Source organism: Chiloscyllium punctatum, chromosome 17, assembly GCF_047496795.1.
Source record: "Chiloscyllium punctatum isolate Juve2018m chromosome 17, sChiPun1.3, whole genome shotgun sequence".
NCBI lineage: Eukaryota > Metazoa > Chordata > Chondrichthyes > Orectolobiformes > Hemiscylliidae > Chiloscyllium > Chiloscyllium punctatum.
In genome coordinates, this window is record NC_092755.1 from 60,837,799 (window position 1) to 60,855,304 (window position 17,506).

A 17,506-nucleotide genomic window follows, 5' to 3' on the forward strand; every position below is an offset into this window, starting at 1 on the left:
GAATTATTATTGTATGCATTTTACGATTTTCTACTATTGCCCTTAGATCCCTTTTAAATCTTGCCCCTCTCACCTTCAACCTATGCCCTTTAGTTTTGGATTTCCCTACCTTGGGAAAAAGACCTTGGCTATTCACCCAAAGCATGCCCCTCATGACTTTATAAACCTCTTGATGCAATGGGAGTGGATATCAGAGAATTTGGGCATGCATGTCCAGTTTTGAATAGAGTGAGATCAGTGTGCTTGATTCCCCACCTGCATTCCATTCCCATGGAAGGTTTCACAGATAGCACCAATCATAAAATCTCTACAAAAAAATGCAAGGATTTAAATTACTCATGGCAACTACCTACTACTGAATTTGTAACAATAACTTCAGATTGCACTGTTCTAAATAGGACAATAGAGAAGCAGACTTGGTTAAAACATTGAGAACTAAGTCCTTCACAACTAGTAATGTTTCTGGATGGAAGTGGCTACTCAGGAGTGAAACAGTGCATTGCTAGGTTATGCCTAGCATTCCTGATGAAAGGCTTATACCTGAAACATCGATTCTCCTGCTCCTCAGATGCTGCCTGACCTGCTGTCCTTTTCCAGCACCACTCTAATCTTGACTCCGAACTCCAGCATCTGCTGTCCTCATTTTCTCCTAGATTATGTTGTCAGTTACCTAATATTCAAGCACCTTCAACCTGACCAGATGAAATCATTTGCTTCTCCAAAAGAAATGACGGAAGAAATTCAGATAAATGACCACTTAATGAATTTTCAGTACAATTATGAAAATCACCTGTGAAGTGATTAGAGCTGATTGTTGAAGGGAAGGCAGAAACCACGGTGTAATTATAGCCCTAATGGAAGGATTTATGTGTCAGATTACTTAAGGTAGAGAAGAAAAATCAGTCAAATCAAAAAATTTCATATATTCCTTCAAACATGCAGCTAGAATAAAAATATCCTTAGATGATATTTTTTAACATTTCTATGTTGTCAGAAACCAGGTATGAAAGACATGATGATATTTGGATAGATTGCTGAACATGATCTGCATTGATAAACCATCACTTAAATGCACAGAAAGAGAATGTATCACTTGTGAGGAATCCTAAGCACAATTATAGTGAACGCAATAGCAGGCCTGGTGCATATCAAATATAAAAGAAACCTTTATTCTCCTCATGAATCTTAGCAGAACACAATATTTTAAAATGCTTGTATCATTTTTAATTAACATACTTGGCTACAAAGCATTTTGTGCTTGCATTGAGATTTTGTGGATCTTCTTCTCTGTCCTTTATACTTAGGAGTGAAATGCGCAGGATTTTTCTTGCATATTTTTAATATATTTTTCTCAGCAATAAATAAACTATTACAAGACAACATTTGTCACATTCCAAAGTATTTAATGGACTGTAAAGGATTTTGGAAATCCATCTCATGAAAGATACAGCAGTAATGAAGTTGCTTGTTTCTTTTCAGGAGATTGGGAGGCACAATTAATCGTGAAAACAGGAAGTTTCAAAATACCATAGACATGTTAAGCAAACAAAAAACTGTGGAAGATGGGGTTCAAGGTAAGGAAATGTGAAGACTTTGGATACAAAACAGAGAAATTAGGAGTCTGTTCCGAATGGTGAGTGACTAGGTGCTATGGGAGAGCAAGGTTTCAGTGTCAATTATACAAAGGCCAGCCGACAGGCACTAAAGTAATTACAAAATCTCATGGAACACTATCTTAAGAGGTGCTTGAATATTACTATAAGATTGGTTCCCCTATAATGGGATTCATTGGATGATATATTCCTCATAACTTTTTTAAGTGATGAGTGAAAAATAGTTATCCAAGCACATCCATTTGGAATTATACTCACATGTCCTTTTCCGTCAATCTGGTTGACACAAGGCTACAATGTACTGGGGTGTAAGGTCGTGCATCTGGAATCTTTCTTTTACTGGAAGTCCTTCGGGGGTTGACTTTTAGTGCATTTGACCGTGGTGAGAAGATTGGTTCCGTTATAAAAATCCTAAGCAAAATACCATGACAAGAAAATATCATCACCAAGCACATATCAGCACAATTGAGGTTTTTCATTAATTTGGGAGTGCAACATGATTGAAAGTTGCACATACTGACGTTTTTCTGACATGAACAATGATATATGTTACAGATGCAGAATTGATGGGAATTTGTTTCAGTGTAGAGGGCACATCAAGCTGCATCTGAGCATGTGCAAGGATGTTGTGCGTATGAGTTGGTAATACCAAAAAATGACTGCTCTTGGTGGCAGAAAGACAATGTCTAATTTCATACATTCATAGAATCCCAACAGTGTGGAAACGGGCTCTTCAGCCCAACAAGTCCACCCTGACCCTCCAAAGAGTAACCCATCCAGACCCATTCCCCCACATTTACACCTCACTAATGCACCTAACCTACACATCCCTGAATACTATGGGTTAATTTAGCATGGCCAATTCACCCAACCTGCACATCTTTGGACTGTGGGAGGAAACCAGAGCAGCCAGAGGAAACATAGACAGTCACCTGAGGATGGAATCAAACCTGGGTCCCTGGAGCTGTGAGGCAGCAGTACTAACCACTAAGCCACCATGCCACAGCGGTGGCAGTTTGGTTGCGACATATGTACATCTTAAGTCTACGAGGTTACAAGTTGCATAGCACATAGATAAAATGCTAAAATCAAAGTAATATTTACAGAATTACACTTAAAAAAATCTCATAACTAGAAGGCTCTTCTGGACATCCTGAGATCACAAAAAGTATTATATAAAGAAAATGCCATCATCTTCTATCCACCCAACGCCAGGAAAGAGTCACTTCCTGCATAGGAATTGTCTGAGAACACTGTTGATGCTTTAGAAAGGTTATCCAGAACACACAGAAGCAGATGTAGGCCATTCAGCCCTTTAAGCCTGCTATGCTATTCAATGAGATTATAGCTGACGTAATAAGTCTCAATTTCATTTTCCTGTCTTTTCCCCCATAACCCTTGATTCTATTATTAATTAAAAATCTATCCATTTCAGCCTCGAATATACATAACAACCCAACCTTGGCAAGTCTTCTGTGGTAAAGAATTGCACAGATTCACCCCTTTGAGAGAAGAAATTCTTCCTCATCTCTGTCCTAACTGGGTGATTCTTCCTCCGAGATTATGCTCATTGTATCCCCTGTCAGGGGGTCTAGGACCAATCTCTCAGCATTTACCCTGTCAAGCCCCTCCGAGATGCTTGTATGTTTCAGTAAAGGTCTCTTCCCATTCTTCTGAATTCCAATGAGTGCAACCTAACCTATTCAGCTCTTCTCATACAGCAAGCTGTCCATTCTCAGGATCAACCCAGTGGACTTCTCTGGACTGCCTCATTGTCAGTAAATCTTTCCTTAGATTAGAGGACCAAATCTGTTCACAGTATTCCAGCCATGGTATGACTGGTGTGTTTTTCAACATTTTTTATAATAATCAGTACAATGATGAAGCAGGCCATTCAGTCCATCGATCCACACTGACCCTCTGAAAAGCATCCCATCCAGACCTATCCCCTACCCTATCCCTATAACGCTGCACTTCCCATGGCTAATCCACCTAGCCTGCACATCCTAGACCATGGGAGGAAACCCATGCAGACACAGGGAGAACGTGTTGCCCAAAGCACTGTTCCCTGGCGCTGTGAGGCAGTGGTGCTAAGCCACTGTGCTGCCCAGATTAATTCTACAAATAATACAACCCAAAAATGGTAATCTCTGGAAGATAGCAAACTAGATAACAATCCATATAGAAATCTGCAGGCACTGTGTTCCTTTATGCAAAGTTAATCTTCTTTCGAATTAAACATAACCATATTTTTTACACTTTAATTTTTTAAAAATTGTTTGAAGCTAATTTCTCTCCTGCCAAATTTGAATTATTATTTCTGAGAAAGAACAAAAATGGTAAAGATTTAGCTTACAAAACAATGAAATGCTGTCACAATGAAATACATACAGTATGTTGAATGAGCATAGTAGGCCTCCAATAATATCAAAGAGCCACTTACCCCTTCACTTCATGTTGTTCTTCCTCAGATTCCTCATCTGAAGAGTACTTGGGAGGTTGCCATTCTTTGCTGCGCTTCTCCATTAGTTTCTTTTGCTCCATCAGCAGCACATTTTGTTTCTCCTCTTCCTCTCTCTTCAACCGCTTGAAGAAACCTTGTCCTCGTTTAGCTGTGTTTACCAACTGCCTGTCAAACAAGGTAAGACAGTGCAACTATAAAATTGGATCACTATCATCATGACAGATAGTAGGCTGGTTGTTCAACATATTCCTTCTTCAGTTACCAAGGTTAGGTGGCTTGCATGGTCATTAATATCATCCATTGATGCTTGGAGAATGACCAGCCGCAGTACTGAGATGCTTCTTCTTTAAGGGCCATTCTCAATATTTCTTGTATGAACTGCAGTAATGGATCAATCCTTTTCATGGGCATTTTTAATGCAGTTCTCTCACTGATTTTGTGGATTATGTAGTAGAAATGCCTCCCTCAACAGAAATCCCTGCTCTTCCCCTTGAGGGACACCAGAAAAGCAAAACTTCTGAATGTAAGCAGTATCAAGGTTCCAAAGGCAAGACGTGTTATTGGAGATACACAAGCCAAGTACACAGCACAGGGAGATCCTGGCTATAGTGAGAGTATTCTTGAATGAAACCAATGGTAATATCAGTAAATATCAGACAAAGGAAATGTATGAAGTCAGTGAGAACAAGTTCTCCTGAAGATTCTTTCACTATTTGGTATGGGTGACAGTCTCCCTTTCACCACCAGGCATCTTGCAGTGGTAAACATACTGGGTTATAGTTTGGGTCCAGGTCTCTTCTGCTACCCATTAAGGTGAAGCAGCAAGGGTGAGGCACTGAATTGGTATTCATTGCCCAATTAAGGTCTCATTTGGATCATGGATAGTCGGCCCATCTGATGCCTCCCTGCTATCCTTAAAATCAGGGCACGGGTGGGACTGGGAGTCATGACACAACACAATAATTAATGGGTGTACCCATCTGAAAGGTGACGGTTTATTGGGTGACCAGTAAAATTCAATCTGAGGAAACATTTTTTCAAATAAAATGTGGTGAAAGTTTGAATCTTGAATGGGATTTGATGCTAGATCATTTGGGTTACGAATGGGAATTCAGGCTCGATCATTTGTAAATATTAATGATGGGACTGATAAGTTTTTGCTATCCAAACCTTAAGGGATTAGGGAATAAACAGATTGCTTCAATTAGGTTGTGGATGGTGATTTTACTGAACGGTGGAACAGATTTGAGGGGCCAAATGATCTATTCCTGTTTCAACAACCAAGAATTAAGGATTTTTTTTTGCAGCACTTAAGAAATGATTGAGTCTAATTTGCTGTCAAAACTTTGAGCATTCAAATTATACATTCAGAGCATGAGGGTGCTAATATGCCTTTGTTGTTTCAAGTCAGTGGTATTATATGAAATTGACAAGAATTGGCAGCCTGACCAAATTCTTTCTTAGTTGCAGAAATTGCCATATATCTGTGTACTAAATTCTGCCCTGTTGACTTAATCCACTTTGGGCACCAATATTCCTAGTCACATGCAGCAAGTGCTGTCTATACCAAGTAGAAGTGCAAGACAAAGGCTTGATGATGCATCAGCACTAAGGATTTTCAACTAATTGAAAAACACTATCCTAAAGGATAGTGCTTCAGTTGCAAATTCAAACAGCTTGGTATTATGAGTACGCAACAATATTCTGAGTTACCTTTTGTATCCTAACACAATATTAATTCAAGCATAAGGTTTACACTTCTTCTTGAAACACATGATTCAAAATATCCTCCACTTCCTACAATAACAGTACCTCACTACACCATCTCACTGAATTTAAAAACAGGGAGGAATGGAGAAGAAGTCATCACTTTTCAATTTGCCTCATTTCCTGTCAATTGTTGTCGGAGACTTTCCTGGCTGTATCTAGTCACACTACATTATTTTTGGCGCATTACTTTATGCACTTCAGTATCCAGGCAGCTACTAAAGGACAGACAGGACACCAATGTGCAGGGATCTTCTGCATTCTTTTTGTTGATTTCTGCTTGCAAATCTGCAAGAGCTAAGTGAAGCACTTTGATCTCCCTCTGAGATCAGCCCACTGTCCTCCTTGTGAGAATCTGTCACGTAAAGCTGACGTGTTGCAATAATGTCACCCACTCCCAAAGCTCCCTTTTGCTTTTTTTTTAGCCCTGGCAAGCCTGTTGCTTTCACTTGCTGCCGTCATGCGCAAAAGCGTTTCGGTTCCCAATCCCAAAAGATCCCAATAGTCGAAATGGAACTATTTTTATATTAAGGGGTTGCTAAAGGAGAAAAGAAATTTGCGTGTTTATAACATCATTTGCAACTTCAGATATTCTGAAAGCACTTCACAGCGTTTCAGGACTGAAGGGCATCTCAAAAGTGCTGGCTCTATTGTATCATGAAAAAAACAGCAGCCAATCTTCACACAGCAAGATCCCACAATCAGCACAGAGGTAAATAACCAGATATCTGTTTTTGGTTGTATCAGCTGAAACATCAATGTTATTCAGGGTTGCTCTGCTATTCTCTGACTAACACCATGGAGGACAGAAAGGGCCGTGATTGGATTCATGGTGTCACATTAGGCTCCTATTTTCTAACCATGTGAGCTTTAACCTGAGAAACCTCAAAGTGCAAAAATGAATGATTGAAAAAAAAATGAAAAATGAGAAAGAGCTTTGAATCATAGTGTTACTTGATACCACATTCTGTTTCTTGTACAAATGCGACTAATGTAAAAGGGTGACACTGTCCCACTGTAGGTCATGCATTTTCATTGACTTGATTTCAACGAGATTGAAAAGCAAACTATCTCTCCACGGATTATCCGCAAGAAACACAGAGTGCACCAATAGGAAAATGGAAAATTTTGTCCCTGTGAAAAATCACAAAATTTTTACATACCACCTTGACTACTGAACTTCATGGAGGTGTAACCCGAAATAAATCAGTGTTGAGATAAAGGATGAGCAAGAGTGAGTGGTTTGCTCTGCCTAATGATGGCGCTGCCCACAAATGCAGCCTCATGGCATGCACGTGCATTCACTGGAGCATATTAACAACAGCTTCAAGACCATGTCTTTTGTTTAGCGAAAGTGTCCTTTTTTAAAGGAAACAGTTCAACATATAAGTAACCAGTTGACGAATGAACACATCTTCACGACAGCTACAATCACAGAAATGAGGGACAGCACCAAATTTGTTTTCTATTTCCCTCTACGGGCACCAGAGTAGTAGATCATGAACTATATGTCCAAGTATCAGGGCTGTCTAGTTTAAAGCCCAACTTATTTCTGCAGCTTTTTTATAGTTCAGCACAACCACGCACACTGGATATGTGGATAAATGATAAATTTTCACCGTGCTAAAACCCATTGTGGGATAAGCCATGCTAATCAAACATCCTGTTTGCGTATTTATTGAACATGACGATGATCCAACTCTTATCTAATTTACCAGTCACCATAACAACTGCAAATGTCAAGCTGTGACGCTACAGCCCATTACCTGATGAAATGCTCAATGATAGGTTTATTGTTGTAAATGAGGTTCAGCCAGCAGCCCTGGAAAAGCAGCTATTTGCAGACAGTCTGAACTGCCTCTACTTGCACTTCACCAACATGTCAAGTGCTCTGAATAGCATTATTAAGGAAATTAACATGCTATTCACTGCAGAGTCAAAATCTTAATTAACGCTTACTGTTTACAGAAGAAAAGAAAATCAGGCTGATGATATTCCTTGATTAAAGATATTTTAGGAGCAACACATACATTATCGAGGAGTTGCTTTCCTGTGGATGCATAAATCACTAGAAAAGGACCAAGCCCTGTATGTTGATGCCAAAATGATATACCATCACAAGATGGTAGGCCATCTTGTGATACATATTGAGGATGCTGAAAATCTGATATAAAACAAAAATGCTGTGAATACCCTGATGGTCAGACATCATCTGTTGAGAGGGAAATAGTGAACCTTTCAGGTCAGTAGTCTTTCATTAGAACTGGAAGAAGTTAGATATTTAACAGTTTTAAGCCATTAGGTGAAAGTGAGGACTGCAGATGCTGGACATTAGAGCCAAGAGCGTGGTACTGGAAAAGCACACTTACTGTTCAGGCAGCATCCGAAAAGCAGGAGAATCGGCGTTTCGGGCAAAAGCCCTTCGTCAGTTTTAAAGCCACGTCCATAGCCAGAGAAAGTGACAGGGACATGGCAGAATGGAATTAAAGAACAAAGGAAAAGCTCCTGTTCCTCATCCTACGAGATCTTTTCCTTTAATCTTCCCTTTACTCTTGCGCCCCTTTTTCCCTGACTCTAGACATGCTTTCATGCTGTTAAATCTCGATCATCAGCCTGGAATATTGGGCTGGATTTTCCCTCCAGGGTTAAGGTTACTGACTATTCTGGCTTGGGGGATGGTGGGAAACAGCCACAAATCCAAACTCTGAAAGGTTCAACCCCATAACCTGTATGAACTCAGGCTCTCTGTTCAATTAAGCACGGTAGGTCAAAACGATATATACTTTTGGCCTGGTAGATAGGCTTGTAAAGCAGAAAGGCAAATCAAATGCTCCCGAACCTCTTGTTTGATGGCTGTCTCACTTGTTTTTAACACCATGTTAGACAATCCAATCAGGACTCTTCAGAAATGAAGAGCTGTACTTTCATTTTGACAGTTCTCTTGTTGTGAAGAACAGTCAGAGGAAGGCAAACCAGGCCCCTACACTCACAGCAGTCAGCTGCCATACTCTGAGATTTAATGTCAGATTCAGGTCCAGAATCTCAAACAGCCACTTTGACAGCTGCTATCAAAAGCTAAGTACGTAAGGCAATTGTAAAATTAGGATACCAGGAGGGTACGGTCTGAACTGGTTAGCGACAGGGTGTCAGGGGAAAGAACACCTGGCAAGTACAATCCCAAGGTACAATGTGGCCAGAAAGTGATGGAGTGTTTAGGCTAGTTTTAAGTGGGTAGGTGACAGTGTTGGGTCCCAGTGATGGGGGTGTGGGGGTTGGGTCAGATGTTGGATATCTACCTGCCTTGTCCCTCACCTCTGCTTTAATTAAAAGCACAGCTGGCCAAGTCGCACATTGTGAAAACATTAACATTCTCAGGCAGTTGACTGCTTTTGAATTCCATTTTATACCTACCAATATCATGGACTGAGATGGTTTCTTTTTAAAAAAAGGGACCAAAACATTAATTTGAAATGGTCACAGACATCATCTGATCCACACAAGTTGGCCAATTTTCATGAAACCAATATGAATTAGACAAAGTCAACCTGAGGTGAAATTAACATTTTATCCAAAGCCAGTGAAACTGCTCATCCCCACCCTTGAAGCTATGGAAAGGTCCTTTTCTCCTGTTTAATTTGCACCATCATTAGAATCTTCACATGTTGGAGATGAAGCATCACATGCAGTTCGAATAAACAAACAAAAAGCAATCTCAAGAAGCTCTCTCTGTGCCAGAGGAGAAGAGATGGACTTTACCTGCAAAACCAAAATGAATTGAAGAAGGCTCTGTACTGTCTCAAGAAAAAAAGCTAGTCATAACACCAACTGGAAAGAAACATTAGGAGACTGAAAACGAAAAAGATAACTTCAATATCCTCTACTCTGATGGTTGTGGAGATCAACTAATTAACCGAGATCACATCACAACAATGACCAAAAGTACCCTATATTGTACTAGGCACTAACACCTCTTAAGAATGTGCACGTCTCTCACATAACATGTTTGTGTGTGTCACTGCATGAAAAACATATGCATTATTTCCAGCTTTTATTACATTCCTTGGGCAATAAAATTACACTTTCACACACAGAAACCCTGTGATTAGCGCCGTGGTGTGACAGTAAAAATCATTTAAATACATTTTAATTGGAACGAAGTAGAGTGTCGTGACAAAATAATTTACCTTTGGTACGACTAACTGAAGACACTGAAACAAGGAGAGCCAATTCACCTCTGCACACAATCCCCTTCAAAAACACTGGTTAATTTTAGGGTAAGCACAGCAGCTTACCCCTCAGACTCTGGTTTAGTTGAAAAAATAATGATCATTCACTCTGAAAAAGGAATCACTTTAATTTGATTTCCTGCACTTGGTCTGAGGAGGAAAAGCTGTCCAAATTTAAGTAAACTCTTAATTTAGAACTGTAAGCCAATTTCACTGGTTATATTCCAAAACTATTTTCGCATAAAGAAAGTAACCATTCAAATTATTACTGTTGCACATTCAAGAACTACTTCTTAATTCAGACAGCAGATGAAACAAGGACAGGACATTTTTTTCCTTATCTTTTGAACTAGATGATTCATGTATATAATGAATTCCTTGTGTGGAAATTCAGTCTACTAAAGTAATGGCATTAAAAACAAAGTAATACTAAAAGAAGCTCATAAATGCAAAGAATATTTCACAATTGAAAACATCTGAAGTGAAGCTCATATGAAATATTGGCAGACTAGGTGAAAATAGCATGTGAGTTATGTGTGAATACATGTCAAGTATCACATTCAATAAATGGTGAATGTAGTCAGTCATCAACCTTTTAATGATCTCTAACAGCAACCTACCTTCCAGCTTGTAAAGTTGATTCAGGTTACACAGTTGAAGACTTCAGTACATAGTAATAAACGGCAGGTTGTATGGTATGATGCTGCTAACATACAATCTTTCCCTTTACTCTTAGCAATAACATAGGAAGTTCTAGTCACTTATTTAAAAAAAAAATCAATTCCAGATATTGAAATAAATTATGGAAATTCACAGAGATCAATTTGCTTTTGGCAAAGGATTATCCAAATAGGTCATATCTGAAAAATCAGCCAGTGATCAGTCACTGCGTATTTACATTCAGTGTGGATGATACTCAAAGAGAAGTCACTTGTTCAATATTTTATTCCATTTCTGCTTTCTTAACTGTCTAACCCTTTTTCTGGTGGATTAGAATGTCTATCCATGCTCAATTTTAACCCCTTTCCAATTATTCATACCTATCACAGAATTTGGAGTGGGGCTGATAAATGTGTCCAATCCCAGTCTTGCATGAGAGCATCAAATTAATGACTGGTGACATTTTCTCCTCAGAATTTAGTGTCACAGACATTGACTTAACCACACAGACAAACAAAACTTGGAAAATCACAGGTCCATAACATGTGATGAAAGCTTTGCAAGACATTAACTCCTCCCAAATTACCTGATCGTTAATTTAGTGCCCCTGACCTGTACTCATCAGGAAGACAATAAATATTTGTTTCATGTAAAACAGTAATAACTATTTATTACTAACAAAAAGTATTTCACACAATTCTCGGAATGGCAATGATACAAATTCTTAAAAACACTAACTAATTACCCAGACTATTACCCTCAAATCCACCCCCCCCCCCCCACCTCACCAACAGCTGGCACTAAAAACTCACAGACAAGATATAAGGCAAGTAGAAGAGGTTAAGTATTAGGTTACTGATAGAAAGGGAGAAACGTGGTCAGCCATGTGGCTGAACTCAGAGTATTTGAATCTCAGGTTAGCAGTTCCAACTTCTAAATGAGTAGCTCTACAACAGATTGGTGATGAAAGAGCTTAAGCCTTTGACAGAGTTACGGAGGTGGGTTGGTTCCTCCTCCTGGGCAGTCTCCTTAAGGTACACTACCATTGGACACTCAGAGTCATAGAGAGTCATAGAGATGCACAGCATGGAAACAGACCATTCGGTCCAACCCGCCCATGCCGACCAGATATCTCAACCCAATCTAGTCCCACCTGCCACACCCGGCCCACTCATAATATGGCTTCTCATAGAAAACAGTCTTCCAGTCAACCATTTTTGCTCCAGTCATAGTTTTCTATTCTTTGCTTTAACTAGTGTTCCTCTGGTTCCCTATCAGTCCGACACACACAGTGTGCCTCCCGTCCAGGAGCAATCCTTTCTCAGACCTCACTGCTCAAGCTCTAACCATTGACTCTTCACACAGGAGACTGCGGGATTTTGCTTTACAACTCTAGCCCCTTGGTTTTCCCTCCCAATTGTAACTTTTCTTCCTGGTCCCTGGCGTGAGGTCGTGGGGTTAAACGCTCTCTTAGCTTTGGTTGGCTTTCTGTAATGTGGGGGCTGACCAAGCAGTTGACAGTCTCAATCCTTGCTGATTCCTGACGTGCCGAACGGCAATCCCCAGCAGGGGGTGTGGGTAGCACTGGATTGAAATGTGAACATTATTCACAATCCCTGTCTTTTCTGATAATTTTAAAAAAAAATGTTAGAAGTTAGTCATAGAAGGAAATGTTCGAAATAAAGGAAAGGGTTATAACATTCTGGTGGACTAGGATATCCATTCTAGAATGTCCAATCCAAAGATGTGCAGGTTAGGTGAATTGGCCATGCTAAAATTGCCCTTAGTGTTAGGTGCATTCGTCAGAGGGAAATGGGTCTGGGTGGGCTACTCTTCAGAGGATCGGTGTGGACTTGTTGGGCCGAATAGCCTTTTTCCGCACTGTAGGGAATCTAATTTAATCATTCATGCTCAATGTAAACCTCTCTCCATTTATTCATATCTATCAGAGAATTTGGAGCCGCGTTGATGAATGTGTCCAATCCCAGTTTTGTTTGATAGCATCGAAGTAGCAACCGACAACCATTTCCCCTCAGAATTTCATAATTTGTTGCTGTTTATATGGGGATTCTTTGTGTACATTTTAATCTTTTGACTGTTTTTGCAAAGATGTGAGCAGTTACCACAGAAGTTAATTGCAAGAGAAACCACTTATAGCTGAAGCAGAAAGATGAGAAATGGTAGTTTCTAGGCAACTAATGGTACCAGTTATTAACTTGATTGTGAACATAGATCAACACTGCTGGAATAAAATGTGCAAATTGCCCTACTTCCATCCACTTATGACTGAAAAGAGAATTAGCTTAGTGCAAAAACATAAATTGCTGAAAACTCTCAGCTGTGGAGAGAAATCAGAGTTAACGTTTCAGATCTGGTGACCCTTCCTCAGAATCTCTTCCAGGCATGCCCACCTTGAAGAGGTTCTGCTCCTCTCTCTGACAGTTCTGAGGAAGGGTCACTGGACCCAAAATTTTAACTCTGATTTCTCTCCACAGATGCTGCCAGGCCCACGGAGATTTTCCAGCAATTTCTGTTTTTGTTTCAGACTTCCAGCATTCACAGGTCTTTCTGTTTTTAATTAATTTAGAGTACATCTGCTCACACAGGTGGACATTAAAGATCCCATGACACCTTTTGATGAAGCACAGTCAAGCTCTCTTAAGTCAATACTTAGCCCCCAAATAACATAAATAAAGAGGCTATTTAATTATTGTGTGCAGGACAAACCAACTGCCACAATACACTGTTAGTACATTTTAAGAGAAATTAATTGGCTGTACACCACTTTGGAACATGTTGAGGTCCGGAAAAGTGTGACACAAATGAAATTTCTTTCTTTTGTTTCAGTGTAGATGGACTCTCCCCTCAGTCTCAATGCCTGATTCTTTCTGCCTTAGTTTAGCATCATTACAGGTGGATCACACAATGTCACAATCCTGACTTTTAAAAGAATTTGTTCATGGGATGTGGGTGCCACTTGTTGGGCCAATATTTACTGCCCATTCCTAATTGCCTAGAGGGCAGATAAGATTCAACCACATTGCTGCAGGACTGGAGTCACATATGGACCAGGTCAGGTAAGGATGGCAGGTTTCCTCCCTTAAAAGACATTAGTCAACCAAAAGGGATTGTATGGCCAACAACAAGAGTAATATGCCACCACACCATGAGCCCAACTTAATTTTTCAGATTTATTTATTGAACTCAAATGTCACTATCTGTCACGGTGGGCCTCAAAGCCTTGCCTCCAGAACTTTAAACTTGGATTCTGGATTACCAGTCCAGTGAGATAGCCACTACATCATTATGTCTCAAGCAATAGCTCTCCCAACTTGTTTTGGAGACGTGAAAGTTGCATTCGATTTTTTTGTACAGTAGCCATCGGATGTGGCAAAATGGAATATGGTGCCCCATGCCACAATATTACAAAGTTCAGCATCATTGAAATTAAGTGTCTGAAAGGGTTAATGCTGAGGAATTCAACAAGCACTCACCAACTCCCAAACCCTCCAAAAAAATGTGATTGTCACAAGAACTTGTGTATGGAGGAACAGCTTTGAGTTTTGAAGAAGCAATACCGAACATTAAAGTGATCCTCAGAGAGTCAGTAGCAATGTCTACCAGACGAGTATAATCTCTACCTGCAATAGACTACACCATCTTCATGATACGTGTCTTTTCATTGGACTACATGTCATTTTTTTCTCTACTAAAGTAGACCCAAGCAGGTAGATCCTTACCAGGAAATAGGATGGGGCCAGTATATCTACTGGACAATCTTACACTATGATGAGTGGTATTAAGATTCACCCATACAAAGGACTGGCAGTGGTGGAGATCTGAAAGATCATCAGACAAAGCTTTAAGAAGGCTGGCCTCGCAGACAGACAGTTAGCAGCTGTAAAAGCTGAACTTTTCAGAATCCTGCAGAACAGACCTCATGGTAAGAATCTGCAAGTGCCTACATTCCCTCCAAAAGACACACTGAAACAGGAGAATTAGGAACTCCCTAGAGCTGGAATGTGTGTCACTTGATAACTGAGGTTGGAAGGATGGCAGTTCCAACATCTCTGGATCTAATTTCCAGGCAGGATACAGAAAGGGATAAAGAAATGTGGGAGCTTGGCCTTATTGGTTAAAATATTAAACACAGCTCTGAGAAGGGGATGGTACACGACATAACTATACTGAAAGATTAAATGAGACCATATGGTTAAATTCCGAAATGTAAGAAAGGGCAGCCACACATGTACTATAGACTCCCAAATAATAGGAGAGGGTTAGAAGAGCAACAATATTAGCAAATATTTGAGTGAAAAATATGATCAAAAGATGTGTTGGTGTCCTTAAATACATTAACTGGGGTACAAAGGCACAGACGACACAAAATTCTTCAACTGCTTCAAGGGAACTTTTTTTATTCAGCACAAAGCAAGCCCAATGATACAGAGTGCAATTCTAGATTCAGTCTTAGGAAGTGTGGCTGTGGATTTTGTAGAAGTGAGCAACAATTTTCATAGAAAGATCCCTACAGTGAGGAAACAGGCCATTTGGACCAACAAGTCCACACCAACCCTTTAAAGAGTAACCCACCCAGACCCATTCCCCTACCGTATTACTCTATATTTGCCCCTAACTAATACACCTAGGCTACACATCCCTGAACAATTTAGGCAATTTAGCTTGCTAGTTCACCCAGACTGCACATCTTTGGATAGTGGGATGAAGCCCACGCAGACACGGGGAGAATGTGCAAACTCCACACAGACAGTTGCCTGAGACTGGAATTGAATCCGGGTCCCTGGTGCTGCGAGGCAGCAGTGCTAACCACTGAGTCACCGTGTTGCCCTTATTTGGGGATAGTGATCATAATACAGTCAGATTTAGCATCACTGTGGAAAGAGACATAGTTAGAATGGAAATAAAAGCTCTAAATTAGGGGTTGACAGACTTTACAAAGCTGAGAGAAGGTCTGGCAAAGGTGGACTGGTTACAGCTACTTGAAGGAACGTCAGTGGGAAGCATTCAAAATCTACGGGCACATTATAAACATGTTCCCAGAAAGCAGAAGGGTCGTCTATTTTAATGGAAAATGTGACTATGGAGTTTTGATATCAGAATTCACATGAAATAGACTGTTGTTGAAATTGCTGATAAAATTTTGTCAGCAATTAATACAATCAAAAGTGGTTTGATTTTAGATAAAGCTGTTCAGGTGCTCAGTGAAGCCAACATCCAGAAGCAACACAGATCAATCTTAAGAGGAAAAGATCAACCTCGTCACAGGAGATCAGCAGAATCTATTCAATCATCAAAGTTTTTAAAAAAAAACTTTGAATGACACACATGAGAAGTCAGTACAGCGACTAGTACAGACACGAGATATTGATATTATTGTCAGCACTGTGGAGCAAGGAAATCTCAAAGGAACAAGCTGTGCCCAACTTTTAAAAAGGAATGCTTTATCTGCAAGACAGTAGGCCACTCTCAGAGGTGTGCCCCAAGTACAACATAGTCACAGAGCAACAGAGCAATAGCCACTCATACCAAGAGGTTCATGAGATAAAACAGGCTACAATGGAATTAAAACCAAGGCAATCAAAGGAGAAACAGGGATGCAGAACTAGCATTTGGCAAAAAGATATTTATATCAATGCACATCTCACTAATTTTATACTTGTTGTGGGGTGAATGTCATTACTATCAGACAGCCTACCATGGTTGGAAAAAAAAACCCACTATTTATACCTTACAGCAGGGAAAGGAGGTATATCACTTAGATTTAAAGGTGTGCATCCAGCAACTCAGCAGCACAAAGGATGCCAGATAATAGAGAACACGTACATACTTCACAATCAAGGTGGACGCATATTTTGACTTGATGTTCTTCAAATGGAGGAAGGAGTCAAATTAGTTCAAGTCCAGAAACAACAGTTTAAGGAATAGCTAGTTACAGAACTACTGGTCAAGTGACAGCATATTATGAACAACAAGTCAAAGAAATTTTGGTCACCAAACAACTGGTCACGGGACAGCTGGTAGAAGATTTCACAGGCCTTCCTAGACTCATGGCAGAGCCCAAACTGAAGTTTAGTCTATGGTATCACTAACAGAGGGTGGTCACTGAGCCACAAATCAGCTCTACCAAATTTGACAGAAGTGACTAAGAATGAGTCACTTTTCATTGGTATGATGTAGAAGGGTGGCCAGACCAAAGGTGCAGTGGATTCGCAACAAACACATGCTAATGCACCTACAGCATTTCACAATCATACAAACTTCCTGAAGCATGGGTTATTCCAGCTTCACTCCAGGAAGATGTCCTGGGAAAGATGCACAGGGGATCACCACGTGCACAGGCAGAACTTGGTCAGCAGTGTAGTGATCTGGGATCTTGAAGGCTGTTGAAGATCTCGTAGCCCATAGTACAACCTGTAACTATACAGAGTTAGCAGACTTGTTTTCCACTGTTATCAACACAGTAGAGAGTTCAGATTGTAAGAATCAGCAGGATTTGTGAAAAACCACACCATAAGCATCAGATAGCCGAAGGTCAGTATTCATTTGAGATAACAAACAAATTTTAACTGGTGTCACTCAGAGTACAACACAGCTTGGTGTGCAATTAGATATGACAGATTTACGTCTGGTGTCAAATGCTGAGCTATTTCAAATGATGCAGGTTTTAACAGAGAATTCCATTTCCTTATCTTCAGAGTGACAGAGATCATCCAAGTAAAAAGCAAAACTCAAATAGCAGAGGCAAGAGACAGTAT

The 17,506-nt window shown here is 40.1% G+C and overlaps 1 protein-coding gene across 5 annotated transcripts in view; it reads right to left on the reverse strand.

Annotated features, from left to right (window-relative positions):
• Positions 1 to 17,506, reverse strand: part of LOC140487891 (coiled-coil domain-containing protein 60-like) — an 84,915-nt gene that overhangs the window by 34,919 nt on the left and 32,490 nt on the right. For all 5 annotated transcript variants that reach the window (XM_072587289.1, XM_072587288.1, XM_072587285.1 and 2 more), the window contains exons 5-6: positions 4,057 to 4,242; positions 1,872 to 2,024 (exon numbers count right to left, since the gene is read on the reverse strand). In XM_072587289.1, the coding sequence (XP_072443390.1) occupies positions 1,872 to 2,024; positions 4,057 to 4,242 (339 nt within the window). The remainder of the gene's footprint in view (positions 1 to 1,871; positions 2,025 to 4,056; positions 4,243 to 17,506) is intronic.